Genomic DNA, 14,552 nt, shown 5'->3' with positions numbered 1-14,552 from the left:
AAGGTTCAATTTTGGGTCCCTTATTATTTTCGATATATATTAATGACTTACCTCTTTGCCTTAACTTTCCTTCCAGTTTACTTTACAATGATGACACAGCTATCTTTTCTCAGTATTCTGATTCTGTGACTCTTGTATCTAACCTTCAAGCTGACTTTATAATAATAATTGTTGGGGTTTTACCATCCAAAAACTATGATATAATTATGAGGGATGCTAGTGGAGGGCTACAGAAATTTTGGCTACCTGGTGTTCTTTAACGTGTGCCTAAATCTAAGTGCACGGGCCTCTAGCATTTCGCCTCCATCAAAATACGGCTTCAAGCTGACTTAACTAGGGATGTGCGAATAGTAAATTTTAGGTTCGAAGCGAATTCGAAGTCTTGCGGTGCATCATAAATAGGCCAAACAGGAAGATGCCTAAATGATAGATTAAAAGAGCACAACACAACGAAAGTGGTATCGGGGCATCTAGGTTGCGGTTGCGCACCTCGATTTGAAAGCACTAGCGTCATGTACAACTCAGCTGACAGGTTAACAAGGGAGGTTCTTGAAGCCCTAGAGATTAAAAAGCTCTGAGAATCTTGTGTCAGCATGCCTTCTGTTTTTCTTTCGGTTAGATTTCTTGCAGGAACCATTTTGCACGCGCAGTAGGAGGGACTCTCTTATAACCTTCTTTCTTCTGTTCATGTGAAGACAGTATTTATTCGGTGCAGATACTGAATAAACTTTCAGCTGTTAGTGCGCCTAGTGTTACGTGTCCTTCTCGTCTGGTCTGTTGTTTTTGCTGGTGCTCTTTTACTGCAATTATGAACCAACTAGCCCAAAAGTACATCTTGACGAAGCAAATAGTGATCTGGTCGAATAATTTCTAATCGAATAGTTCGAATAGTGCATATCACATATTATAAAGAAAAAGCATATTTGTCATGACCCAACTAACCTGCACAACATTTTTAAAGATTGGAATGAGGCATGAGCGAATGTCACTTATTTGGTGCGTAGTGAAGAGTTGAGCAACTTTAAATAGCAGGATTCGAACTTAAGTAGGATGCAAGTGGTAACTGGTAAAATACGTTACGTTTTAAAATGTACTATGCTTAGTGCATGTAAGCCCGTATAAAAAGTTTTTAAACTGAAAAAATAACTAATCGATGTGACGTTAATATGTTCATTTAACACTGAATAGAAGCTTCACGGCAGTGCGGATTTTCCCTGGATAAAAGTCTTCACGGCATAGCATTCTTATGCTGCAGTGAAACCACCTTTACAGGAAGGTTACATGAAGTCTAATACATGCTGATTTGTTCATTTTGAATACTTCAAAATTTTAAATAATTTGAATTCCCGTTGAAGCGAATTCGAATACTGTAATATTTGTTTGAATATTCGAAGTCCTCAATATTCGCACATGCCTAGAATTAACCTATATCGTTGGGCGGTGCAACTGTAATAGACTATTGATTAATCCATATAAAACTAAATTCATACTCTTTCATTCGCCCAACAAACAAAAAACTGTTGATTACTTCCCGCCTCTATGTCAACACTGTAGCAATTCCTTTAAGTCATCGTGCAATATTTTTAGGAGTTATAGTTTCGCCAACATATCACATCCGTCTGTAGAGAGATTTCATTTGGAATTAGGGCATTGGTCAAATCGAGAGAGTGCTTAAGCATGGACACTCTTAATACATAGCCATCTAAGTTACATCAAGGAGTAATGCCTTCATATTTGAACACCAAAGGTACTAGAAAAGCAAGCTGTTTGGCTTATAACTTGAACTACTCGACTGACGCCATCACATCCTATTTTCATTCAGCTTAACATACTTTTTCAACTACACATTCACGGTATGTGTGTTTTGCCTTTAACAACCAAGCTGTTCAGCAAATCGTTCCTTGTTCACCCCGTACCAAAAAACTAATATCGTAAATGGGTATGCGCCACAGAAACTGGGTAAATCCTACTACACACAACTTCCACTAAAAAAGACGAAGGCAGCAGTTAGCCCAACAAGAAATGGCTGCGAAGCGACGACGGCAAGCCGAAGACCCTGCGTACGTACAAGGAGAGAATGCTAGGGAACTGGAAAGGCAATGGCAACTGCGAGAAGACCCCGAAGCGATGGAAGGACTACGCCTACGACGACGTGCCCGTGTATCTATGTGCGAACACTTGGTTTCACCGCGAGTATCTGTCTCTGGAGTTTGGACATCCGTGTCGTGTCTGTGACTGTCTGCGCTTTAACTCTAACCTCTCTGTGCTGACAGTCAACCTAGAAACTACCTAGCTACGACCTAGAAGCAACCTAGAAACAACCTGCACCACCAAGCAAAGGCCTAGAAACAACCTAGGAGCAACCAGATTAGTCTTCAGAGTCATCCAGTTTCGCTGTTTCAAGCCTTGCACGGCTTAGTGCAAGCTTCGCCTGATTTTTAAAAATTTTTTTCATCGCATGCTCATATTCAACATTTTTCCTGCCTCCTTGTTATCTAATCGCAACAGAACTAGATTTGTGGTCAATGATAACCTTATGCTGCTTAAAATAAATACTAAGCATGGAAAAATGAGTATCATTTTCTCATCCATTTCATTATGGAATTCACTCTCATTTGAACTAAAAGAAATAATGCCTATTTATTATGTATTTAGAAAAAATTTAAAAAATGTTTTCATTCAATGTATAACTGTTGCGTACCGTAAACTTTGTAAACTCTCTGTGTTTCTAAGTTTATTAGTAATCGCCGAAATATTTGACGTCTTTGTTCCATGTAATATGTTGAAGTTGTTTTACACTATTATATGTCTGCTTATTCTTTTTTCCAGTGTATAATAAACATGGGAGGTTCTTCCTGCAGTTTGTAACCTTGAAACCTCCTCCTGCATATTTATCTGTATGGTATTCTTTTTGTATGCTACTAATAAAGATTGACCAAGTGATTGATAGTGAAATTCTACATTCTGATCTTGCCTGCCGTGGACGGACAATATTGTGATGCATCAATAAAAGCTCGGAGGAAACAAGTCCTGCCTGCAGTTTCTCATATATGTGGCTTTGTTCACATGGTGTGCATCTACCGATGCGGAGCAGTGGTTGGCCAAATTGCTGCTGGGGATAAGGACGCACTTGTTAAAGCCCGTGGTCACCAGGTGGCTCCCTCCAAGCACCCAGGTGACTCGAGCTCCACGAGTGCCCGTGGGTCCCAGGCCCTCCCGCACAGGTAGCTCACTCCTCCGAGGGTCGTACACTCGCAGCTTCTGGTCTTTGCACAAGGTGGCCAACAAGACACCATCTGGATCCCATGCCAAACTGAAAATCTGCAAAGTTTGGTTGCAGTAAGGTTATGGAAGACAGGAAAAAGCTGCCCCAGCAACTACGCTTTATTTCACGTTGAAGGCAAATATTAAAATACGAAAAGCACCACATGGTACCAACACAGCCGCCACATAAGAAAGAACGAATATGATACACAACCAGACACCACATTAATCATGCAGATAGTCTAGCTCACTTGAGAATAAGTCAACCAAAGGCTTGCATTTGCTTGACATCTTGCTGATGATGAACCCTTCGAATATCTCCCTTGTCCTTTTCCCCCTGTGTTTCAGCACTCGTGTCCTCTCCAGTTCTGGCGCACAGCCAGCAATCGTGCATTGCTTGTTGCAATGTAGTGCCAGATCCGTGCTGGTCTTTAACAGGCCTTTGTGCCAACTCAATCCATCTGAGAGGCACATATGCCTGCATAAAGGATGCCCCAGTTATCTCTAGCCAGAGTTTAAAAATATGCCGACACTTTCTATGACGACGTGACCAAACGAATGTTGCTGACTATTGCATGGAGTAAGTCACACTATTTGTGTTCTGCTTAATTGCCTAATTAGTCACGTTTTCTTAACAAACTTCTTAAACAACGAAGCTGGGCAAGATATTCCAATGAGAAAGTTGTAGATTGGTTGCCCAATTAGGCAGTTTCCAATTTTATATCTATTAAGTATTCGTGTTTTTCTACTTACTACAGATGCCCGCAAAATACAAAAAAATACCATTTGACATGCCTGCTTCCGCCCCTATGCGCGCCGTGATTGCAGTGCTTCTTCCGTGTGCAAACGACCAGGGCATTTGGCTGGGTCTGCTGCCTCGACAGGGCAGCGACAATAGTGGTGGCTGTGCGATGGCGCACCTTTTCCTAGCAGCAAAACAAGCGATAACTGCTGCGTCTGCTTATCGCTGTCGTGAACCGCCACGAGGGAAGAATGCTGTTGTTACGCGGAATGTGAGGCAGCACCAGAATCACTAGCGCTCCTACAGCACTATGCTCTCTAGGAGCACAGAGGCACGCAAGTGGGTGTGTCATGTGGTATTCTTTTGTATTTCGTGGGCATCTGTAGTAAGCAGAAAAACACTCATACTTAATAGATAGTAAGTTAGAAACTGTCTAATTGGATGTTTTGCAAACTGATCTGCAACTTTCTGATTGGAATTTTTTGCCCAGCTCCATTGCTTTAGAAGTTAATTAATCAATCTTACCAAATTAAGCATTTAAGCAGAACACAGAAAAATGGCCTCACTTACTCCATGCAATAGTCAGCATCATTCATTTGGTCGTGTTTTGTCATATTTTTAAACTCTGGCTAAAGTTAGCTGGGGCCCAGCCCTGTGTAGTATCTGCCTGTGTGGCAATGTGCCATAAAGTACAGACCAGCTGTGAACTACAAATGACCATTCTATAAGTGACAGATATTGCTCTACCATTCAGAAGGTTCATTTGGAACATACAACGAACATACATCTAGCGAGATTATTTTCCAGATTTTCTACCACTCGCTAACAACTGGTCAGATTTACACTGAATGAAAAACCAGCAAAGCAGCACCTACATTTAAAAATGGTGACAAAAACTAGGTGGAAACTATTGGCCTATAGCATTAATGTGCTGTAAAATGATGAAACACTTTATTACGTTCCGTGTCTACCATAACCTGTAATCGAACAACATCTCTTTCATTAAGCAGCGTGGGTTCAGGAAAGGTTTGTGACGCAAAACACAACTAATGAAATCAATGACAAATCTGCACTTTTACGCAGACTCAAACTTACAAAGTGACTGCATCTTATTTGACCACATGGCCCAGTGTCGCCTCTTTATCAAATTATCCGCATTAAAACTGCATTCACCGATATTATCTTGGCTTCACAGTTTTCTTCCTTTAAGTCAACAATTTTTCTTCGTCCTTTTCCCATGCTTTGCACCACAAGGAGCGTACTTGGTCCTCGACTATTCCTTATCTACATTAACCCATATATGCCCACTGTCCTACATATAGGACGCTTCTTTGATGCGCTATAACATCGCTATTTCTTTAGCTGATGACTAGCGCCACCTACAGCACATCAAGCAGGCCTCATTCTCAACGTGTGCAAGCCTAGACATTGCTTGCTCTTCATGCTGCCACGTGCCAACCGCTTTCTCCGGACAAACGCGTGCTTTGTGTGAAAGACGTCATGGAGAGGAAGAAGTGCAATGTCGGTGTGCACGTGAAATGTTTCAAGGCCTACCACACCCACACATAGAACCCCTAATGCCCAGTATCCAATATGTATAGGACGGCTTGAAAAACAGTGTTGCGTTTACCTGGCAGTAAATAAAGAGCTTGCGCTTTCTTTTGAGGGTAGAAGTACACTTTTTGTGAAAAAAAAATATTTGTTTTGTCATTTTTTCTGAATTTGGGCATATATGGGTTAATGAACTGCACAGCAACATATCCTGCATGTGCATATTTGTTGATGATTGCATTATCCGTAGTCCCATTAACATTTTTACTGACTGCCACTCAAGATGAGCTTGACCTAATTGCTGATTGATGTGGCACGCGGCTAATGAATTTAACCAAAATGTCTTTTTGCAGAAAGCATTCAAATTCTGACTTTTTGTACAGCATATAAAGCAGAAAATCATTAAAGACTTCTTCCTTTCAGCATCTCGGCACCACCATTACTCCGAACATCTCCGACTCCCCATATTACGAACGGTAGCACCGGTGCAGCCATGCCATTGAGGTATTGCCACCGAAACCTTCAAAACTTGCCCGCTCCCATTTGTAAACTTGCTTTTCAAAAATTCATCCACTCGCAAATTGACTTCTCTTCCATCTAATCCCCCTATCAGAACTATTTAACTACCACAATAAAAGTGATTCAAAATATAGGCACTTCATTTCTCAAGATTATGATTACGACCCAAACGTCATGCAACTCTTTCTCTGTAGCTGTTAAAAAGAAAAACGATTTCGCTCGTATCAGTACATTACTCTTTCAAAATACTGAAATCACCACCACTGCCACAAAAAAAAAACAACAAAAAAATGATGGTGGCGATGCTACTTTGAAGTTCCCACACTAATAGCTATGACGTCAAAGATTTCAAAAGGGTCTACTGGGCCTATGACGTTAACTGGCAAATGTAATGTACATTGCCCTCTAAAGTGCCGGAAACTTACCACGCCAAGTTTAAGGAAATTTTGTTGCGCCAATGTGGCCAATATACAAAAGAACACTGAAATTCACTGTCCTGCTGACATACATGTGCGGAAATGTGTGGAGATGTGGACTCAACTTGTAGTGAGTGCCAGTAAGTTACCACGTGTGGGTCAAAGCATATAGTAGATGACGTTCGATGAGGCCAAGATAGTGGTAAGCAGATGCAAAGATGTGGCTTTTCCATGCCAGTTCACAGCAGATAAAGAGCACTAGGTACTTTCTTAAAAACGGCCGGAAGGGGAAGATGGAGGCTTGCGACGAAACAATCCGTAATTCGAAACATCGGCTCGAGCACCCACCCCCTGTTTACGGATTTTTTCATCGTAGGTACTTTCTTCTAATTTGAAATAAGTCCAACATTAGCGTCATTTACATGTAGGAAGTTTGAATTCTACAAGTCTAGTCAAAAAAGACAGATCTATTTGTCCACAGACTTAGTGGCATCAACCGAGTCTTGCACCAAGTGCTTACAGCACTAAGCTCAGATTGTAAAACTTGTTACAGGAAAGCCAGATTACACAACCAATAGTAGGCCAATGTAACACACTGCAGAACTGAGGATAACGGGTGAGCAATGTTTGCCCCCGTCATGAACCTAAGCCTATGCGTGAATGGAGGCGCACTCGTAGGAGGCGTCTGTATGATAGTTCCACAAACCGAGTGCGTGAGAAGTAAACCAAACACATAGCCGACCCATGAAGAAGAAGACCTCACAGTGCATGAGTAAGCTCGCCATCAAGCAGCACCACTGCAGGAACACTGGTGGCATCTGTCCCAATACTCCACCAACCATGTGGCCCACGCATTAGCCATGCGGAAAAGCCAATTTCGGAATATGTCACAGGGGCACAAGCACGCAGAGACGGACCGACACGTACAGGCTGCTTGCTCAAACGAAAGAGTACCCACTCTTTATTGGGCTCAATATATAGAGGCACATAAGTTATAGGGGGCACCCCACTCCAATGGCAGCCTAACAAAAGTACTGAACTGTGGCAACCTCTACATCTCCCCCCTTGAAGCTTTGATGATCCGACGGGACGATGCAGGAAACCAAGGACACCAAATGTTTTACAAGTTCATACTGCACAGCGGAAAGGCAGAACAACACACCGGCCTATTGTGTGTGTGTTTGGCCTTAGTGCGGTCCCTAACTGCAGGGGAATGCTGCACCGACTGTCCGAGGGGGACCGTTGATTACGCGAGGTTGGCCGGCTGAGATTCCTGAAAGGGAACTTGATGCGGTGGTGCTTCGTGTGCAGCTGTTTGCAGTGGTTCCTCTCCAGAGGCAGTAGGCACAAAAGGCACTCGGTGATGCCGGTTGCGCTGTAGGATGCAACCTCGCTCCGTTTTGACCATGTAGCTGCTTGGTCTTTGCCCCGGACTGAGGACCGTAGCCTGCACTTGGTGAGGTTGCACCCAGACACGCTGACCTGTTTGGAGTGGCGGCAGGTTTCGAGCACAGTGATGCCTACTGTAATTGTCGGCCTGCTTTCGCTTGTAAGCCACATCCTTGGCGACAACATCTTTCCTTGGCAGCCCATTGGGACGTAGCTGGGAGTCTTGCTTTGAGACTCTGGTTCTGAGTTGACGTCACATCAACAGTTGGGCTGGACTGAAGCTGTCGAGTCCTGGAATGTCCCGATAGCTGAGCAGGGCCAGATGAGGATCCCTTGACTTGCGGAACAGGTCCTTGATTGCACAAACCATCCTCTCTGCCTCTCCACTCGATTGAGCGTAGAGTGGACTACTGGTCGCATGGCTGAAGCCATACGATGCTGCAAACGCCACGAAGTCTTGTGATGAGAACAGTGGGCTGTTGTCTGACCTGACCTCTTGTGGGATTTCATGGTGGGCAAAGATGCTTTTGAGAGCGTCGATTATTGTCTGAGCTGTCGAGATTCTCAAGGTAACCATTTCAGAGAGCCTTGAGTAACAGTCCACCACCAGCATGATAGCCTGGCCGTTGAGGTGGAACAAGTCCATTCCGAGGAATGCAAGGTTCACGCGGGTGGAGGCATACTGTTCAAAGTTGGTGACGAGAGAGGCAATGTCTGCCGAGATGCCGGGCCACCAAACTCACTCCCGAGCTAGGGCTTTAGTCCTGTTGATGCCCTGATGACCTTCGCGCAACACCACCAAGACCGTGGGCCGAAGGGACGACGGGATGACTATCTGGGCGCATATCAGCAGAATACTGTCACAGACAGACAGCATGTATACCACAGAGGCGTACTTTGAGAGGTGCAGTGTTATCTTGGACTTTTGTGGCCAAACATGCTGGCAGAAGGAGGTGAGGGCCTTGCACTCGCCATCACTCTTGTGCCTGTTGCACGTCTTTGGGGCTGAGTGACAAGACTTCTGACGTGCAGCCAAGTACCTGTTGGCTGTAAAGAGTTCCACATTGTCTAGGGGAGTGGATGCCTTGTGGGTGATGCATGACAAGGCATCTGCAGTGGCTAGCAGCTATCCTGGCACGTGCAGCACGCCAAACTGGTATCGCATGGTCTTCAGCCATAGTTTCTGGATGCGAGTAGGCAACATATCCACCTCCATCTTCCCAGAAATGAAACGAGCGCCAGATGGTCAGTCTCGACGTCGAAGGTGATGCCACAGACGAACACATCGAACCTTTGGATAGGCCACGTCATTGCCAAAGCTTCAATTACGGTCTGGCTGTAACACTGTTCAGTCTCGGTCATTGACCTCGAAGCAAATGCCATTGGGCATCAAAGCAATGCCACTGAGCAAATGCCACTGGGTGGCGCTCTCCAGAGAGTTGGGTCTGAAACAAGACTGCGCAGAGTCCGAACGAGCTTGCGTCTGCAGACGCTGTAGTGGCGTACGATGGGTGGTACTTGGCCGTGCACCTGTCTGATGTCAAGAGTTCCTTGATTTTCTCGAATGCTGCCTTTTGCTCTTGCTTCCACACCCAACCAACAGGCTAGTTCAGTAAGGCTCTGATAGGTGCTGTGACGTCTGATGTGTGGCACGAACCTGGCGAGATGGTTCACCATTCTGAGCAGTCGTCTAACACCGACGACATCCGTTCGAGCATCCATGGCTTTGACTGCTTCAACCTTGCCTGGGTTTGGCCTGATGCCCTGTGCTGAGATGACGACTCCGAGGAAGTAGACCTCAGATACCCTAAAACGACACTTGTCCTGGTTCAACGTGACACCTACTTTTGCAAGGCGAGATAGCACCTGGCTCAGTCTGGTGTCATGTTCCTGGCGGGTGCGTTCAAAAACCAGAATGTCGTCTATCATATTGGCGACTCCTTCTTGGCCCTCCAAGATTCTTGCCATCTGTTTTTGGAAGTACTCTGGCATGGAGGTGATGCCAAAGGGGAGCTGGCAAAAGCAGTATCAGCCATATAGGGGTATTCGCACGAGGGAGAAATCTGCAGGGGACAGGGCACGACCCCCCGCGCCTCCTCAGAGGACACGGGAACCTTTTCCCCAACAGGACAAACAATCTCCTGGCGGTGGGAGATATAGCGGAATTTCGGGCTCTTGTTTGGCCACATTGCTGCACTTGCTCCTGCAGAGAGCAGCAGTGGGTGTCCAGTCTGCAGCTTGTTGTCAGCAGCTGGTGAAACGGGCGGTACAAGCCACCAGAGTAGTCTGATAACACTGGTCTCCCCCTCCGTACGCCTCGTCCGTGTGAGTGGGAGACATTTGTGGGGAATTCTCCTCGCGAACTGACGTCACTAGGCTCTGCCTTTATCCCCCGAGGATTTGTCCCCCCATGTGAATACCGCTCATGGGGTGATGAACATCTTGGGAATCTCCAGAGAGCTTCACCTGGTAGAAGCTTGCAGTCACGTCCAGCTTTAAAAAACCTGTTGCGTCACCGAGGAGGCCAAGGACTTGATCAACAGTTGGCAGAATATGGCGTTCCCGGAGGGGTCAAGTCGTTGCACAGCCGGTTGGAACCATCATCTTTCCGGATGACGACAAGGCCGGAGCACCATGGTGTTGGTTTGTCGACCCTGCGGATCATGCCCGCACTCTCCAATTTGTCCAGCTCGTGGTGGACGACCTCGAGAAGTGGGGTAGTGACGTGACATGGTGTGAAAAGTGAACGGACAACGCCCCCAGCCTTAGGCCTCACCACAAGAGGATGGCACCATGATGTCCCTCGAGACCTGAGAGCCGCCGAAACTGCACAGCATCAACCTCCAGCCACCGGCACCGTTCGACTTCGCGAACCCAGCAAGGTAGGCAACATGGCTCAGCTGCTGCAAAGACTACGCGGCGGTTTTGGGACTGACACAAGTGTTGGAAGACATGCAAGTACACTGGCTAGTGTACTGCATGGGCCCAGAGGCCCTCCCACTTCTCGAGACATTCTCGCTCGACGCCCAGTCGCTCGCCTCATAAGAAGTCGTTGCCACCCACTTCACTGAGCACTTCGTGCATCTGGCAAGTGAGCTCTATGAGTAGTCGCAGTTCCACAGACGTGTTAAGCTACCTGACGAAAGCGTCGACACATACTATGCAGGATGGTGAAGTGCTGTAACTGCCCGTCAGCTGCTGTCGAAGAAAGGCTTGTACGCGACTGGTTCGTCGTCGGCCTGTGCCGAAATGCGAAGTTGACACTCAAGGAGGCATGGACACAGGCCCGTCAATCCGAAGACGCCGACAAGGAGTTGTCCCAGAACCGCAGTGAGCACTCCCACGAGCTCAACCTCGACGCCACGAAAGCTAATGAGCTCCCCTCTCGTCGTCGCTCCGGAGCTAAGCCTCGTTCACCGCAGCTGCAAGCAGAGCACTCATGCGAGCCGTCAACATGTGAATTCTGTGGCTGCAAGCCTCATCGACGTTTGGACTGCCTGGCTCGACACTCTGCCTGCAACTTCTGGAAAAAGAAATGCCACTTTGCCGAAGCATGCTGTTCAAGGAAGGGCAAGCAGAAGAAGCTCGGTTTCATTCACCTGCATGCTGTTCGGACGCCTGCCACAGCAAAGTTTGTCGATGTTACCGTAGACAACTATACAGCGCAGTTCAAGGTCGACTTCGAAGCTGAAGTATCCGCTGTTCCAAGCAACTTCCCTACATTGCCTGCCAAGCTTGACCAAGTCGACACTCTGCTCATCGGCCCTGGAGGACATCGTGCTAGGCTCGTATTTGGCACAACTTCAATGGCAAGGTAAAATAAGCTGTCAACGCCTCTACGTGATCCACTCACTGTGCCTCTTCTGGGACTGCCAGCGCTCCAAGCCCTTCAAGTAGTGAGGTTTCTTGATGAACTCAAGACACCAAAAGCAACGCTGCACACCGAGCTCTTCAAGGGATTGGGCACTCTCAAGGACGAGTACATCACTCGGCTGAAACCCGATGCAGTGCGTTTCTCACTAAGCATCCCTCGCAGGATCCTCGTCCCATTTCTGACACCATGTTGCGTGGTTATTGCCGCAGGGACACGGGCACGCAGAGACAGACCGGACAGACATGTACATGGTGCTTGCTCAAACGAAAGAGTACCCACTTCTTATTGGGCCTGAACATATACAGGCACACAAGTTACAGGGGGAACACATACCAACTCGCTCAAGCTTCCATTCTTATTCAATGTGGGCTTTTGAAGTACCATTTCAGAAACCTCACAGTGCTTGCTTTGTGACAAGGAAATGCTTAGCTTGAAAAAAAGCCGCATTTTAGTGGTCCGCATACCGTTAGCGCAATTAAAACTGCCGGCCTCTAAAGGCCTCGTGACGTAACCACTCCCCAACGTTGTCTTTAGTGGGCTCTACACCAGTGCTTTCAGTTTTCTGGCAACATTGCATCTACACTGAAAACGCATGCAAGAATCCTTCCTGTTACGCTTGTTTGTCTATACTTTGCTGGCCGCTGCTGCTTGCATTGTGATGCAATGTTTTCCGTGGATGGAATAATTCCAATGAAACACTTGATATTTGGGCATTGCTGTGTTGTGTCGAGAAGCTGCATGCAATCCGGGTGTCAATGCCAGAGTACGGCTGCGCTGTGTGTGTATGTGTGCATGCATGCGTGTGTATTTGAGCAGGTGGCATTCGGTGAGCCTCTGTTTACGCTGCTGGTGCACTGCACTGCAGAAATGCAACACGATCAACCCATGTATGCCGTGAAATCTGCCCACACAGCCTTCACTTGTGTGATCCACGTCGAACCAATGTTCATCCCCTCGAGGAGTCGTGCAAAAGGTGCCTGACAAGGCTCGGTTGGCTTCAAGGCGCCCAAAGTGACAGTTCATGAAAGCAGCGATGAGAATGATATGCAGCCATTTCAATTAATACGGTTTTACTTTTTTAATACCTTGAAACCATTTCTTTAATCTTCCAGTTCCCTTACATGGGCATCACGCAGCCCGACAAGACCGACAGAACAGCGCTGCGAGGAAAAGCAGTACTTTGAAGGGTGCCTTACCCGACTTGCTTATGTTACCGTTGCTTTCGTAATGCTCTGCACCAAAATGCAGTGAGCACACGAGTAAATTTTATAACAGTTGAACTGTTTAAGCTTTTTGTTGCACCGTGCGGTGTTCGCAAAAACTTGGACGGGTATGCGCCATAGCAATTGGGCAAGCCCCACTAACAAGTACAAGCATTTATGGGAACCATATGAATGCATTGCTGGAGGGTGAGAGCAAAGAGGAGGGGGAGAGGTGAAACATAGCATAGCCATGTATAGTATAGCAAGGGGGTGAGTGTGAGGAGGAAAAGGAGAGAGAGAGAGGCATATCCTATTATAGTGTAGTACAGCGAGGGGGTGGGAAAGGAGGGGAGATGGTGAAGCCTGGTATAGTATACCCTCCTCAGTCCCAAGAATGCACTAAGAAAAATACTTTTGACAAATTATTTTATTTGGCTTCCTGCCCATAGAAAGAAACGCAGAAAAATTACAAACCCGAAAAATTAAACGATTGTATGAAAATTTGATGGTACCCATTTGGGTACTCTGGGTTGCAACGAGTGTGAAACGTGAAGAAGCAGTTGCGGTTCTGCGAACATAGAAAAACATCGCACTTCAAGCATCTCACTCTTGATTTGCCACCACATCCTGGGTAGCGGCACTTCATTTGGGATGCGAGCTTTTCATGCTGCGATAAGTGTCCAGTCTGGTCGCACTGCACCTCATCACGTGGAAGTGGGATTATCTTGCTCCGCTTCGCACCGCTCGGTGATGGCTGCTCACCGGTCTTTGAACTGAGGCTTGATCTTACCTTTGAGGAGCACATTTGCTATGATGGATGTGAAATCCAGAAGATCAAGTATGTCTGTCTGCCTTGGGAGCCAGAGCTTTTCTGCAGTCTCTGGTATTCAATCCAGCTGTTGCAGCAAGCAAGATACAAAAATATGTGGAAAAACTCGTAGTGTCCATTTGCGCGTCCAGGGGGAAATTCTGTCGAACGAGATGCAGTGATCAATTAGGTCCACTCAACCCATGTTGCTTATTGAAATTGCTGACCACGTGTGGCTGCGTGACTAGTCAGGTGGTAGTCAGCCAGCGATGTCAGGTACTATGGTACTAATGGAGTAGGCAGAAATTTCTCTCGAGGGGGGGGGGGGGGGCACGCTTTTGATGCAACATGGGGTCCAGGCAGGTAAGTGTATTTCATGGGAGAAGAAAAATTTGATGGGGGGGGGCACAGGCCCAGTGTGCCACCCCTGGCTACGCCACTGACTGGTACTAGTAGTCAAATACTAGTAACTAGCGTGACTAGTCAGCCAGTCAGGCACCTAGCTGAAAAGTGTTAAGAAACACAACTGAGACCCACAGTACCTAAATGGGTATCCTGAACTCTTGAAGTCAGTATGATTGCATGCTGTTACGTTAGGCCTAGGAATTCATCGAGGCAGACGCCATTGTGCGTGCACCTGTCTGCCGGAATGCTGTCTCTCCTGTATTGGTGCTTGTACGGAGGTAGGGGGCCCCGCGTTTTCCTGGATGTATGCTTACGCACATGTGGTCAAGGGGGCCAGGCATTTCGGCGTAGTGTGGTTGCGAGGAACCCGACGGAGGTTTTA

General features: G+C 46.7%; 1 protein-coding gene across 1 annotated transcript in view; it reads right to left on the bottom strand.

The window, feature by feature from the left end:
* LOC119382415 (coronin-7) overlaps positions 1-14,552 on the bottom strand; it is a 231,134-nt gene that overhangs the window by 62,026 nt on the left and 154,556 nt on the right. Inside the window, exon 19 of the mRNA XM_037650110.2 lies at positions 3,131-3,321. Within this exon, the coding sequence (XP_037506038.1) occupies positions 3,131-3,321 (191 nt within the window). The remainder of the gene's footprint in view (positions 1-3,130; positions 3,322-14,552) is intronic.

This window comes from Rhipicephalus sanguineus, chromosome 2 (assembly GCF_013339695.2).
Source record: "Rhipicephalus sanguineus isolate Rsan-2018 chromosome 2, BIME_Rsan_1.4, whole genome shotgun sequence".
Lineage (NCBI taxonomy): Eukaryota > Metazoa > Arthropoda > Arachnida > Ixodida > Ixodidae > Rhipicephalus > Rhipicephalus sanguineus.
Note: the sequence above shows the minus strand (reverse complement) of the source record. Positions and strands in the feature narration are given on the sequence as shown.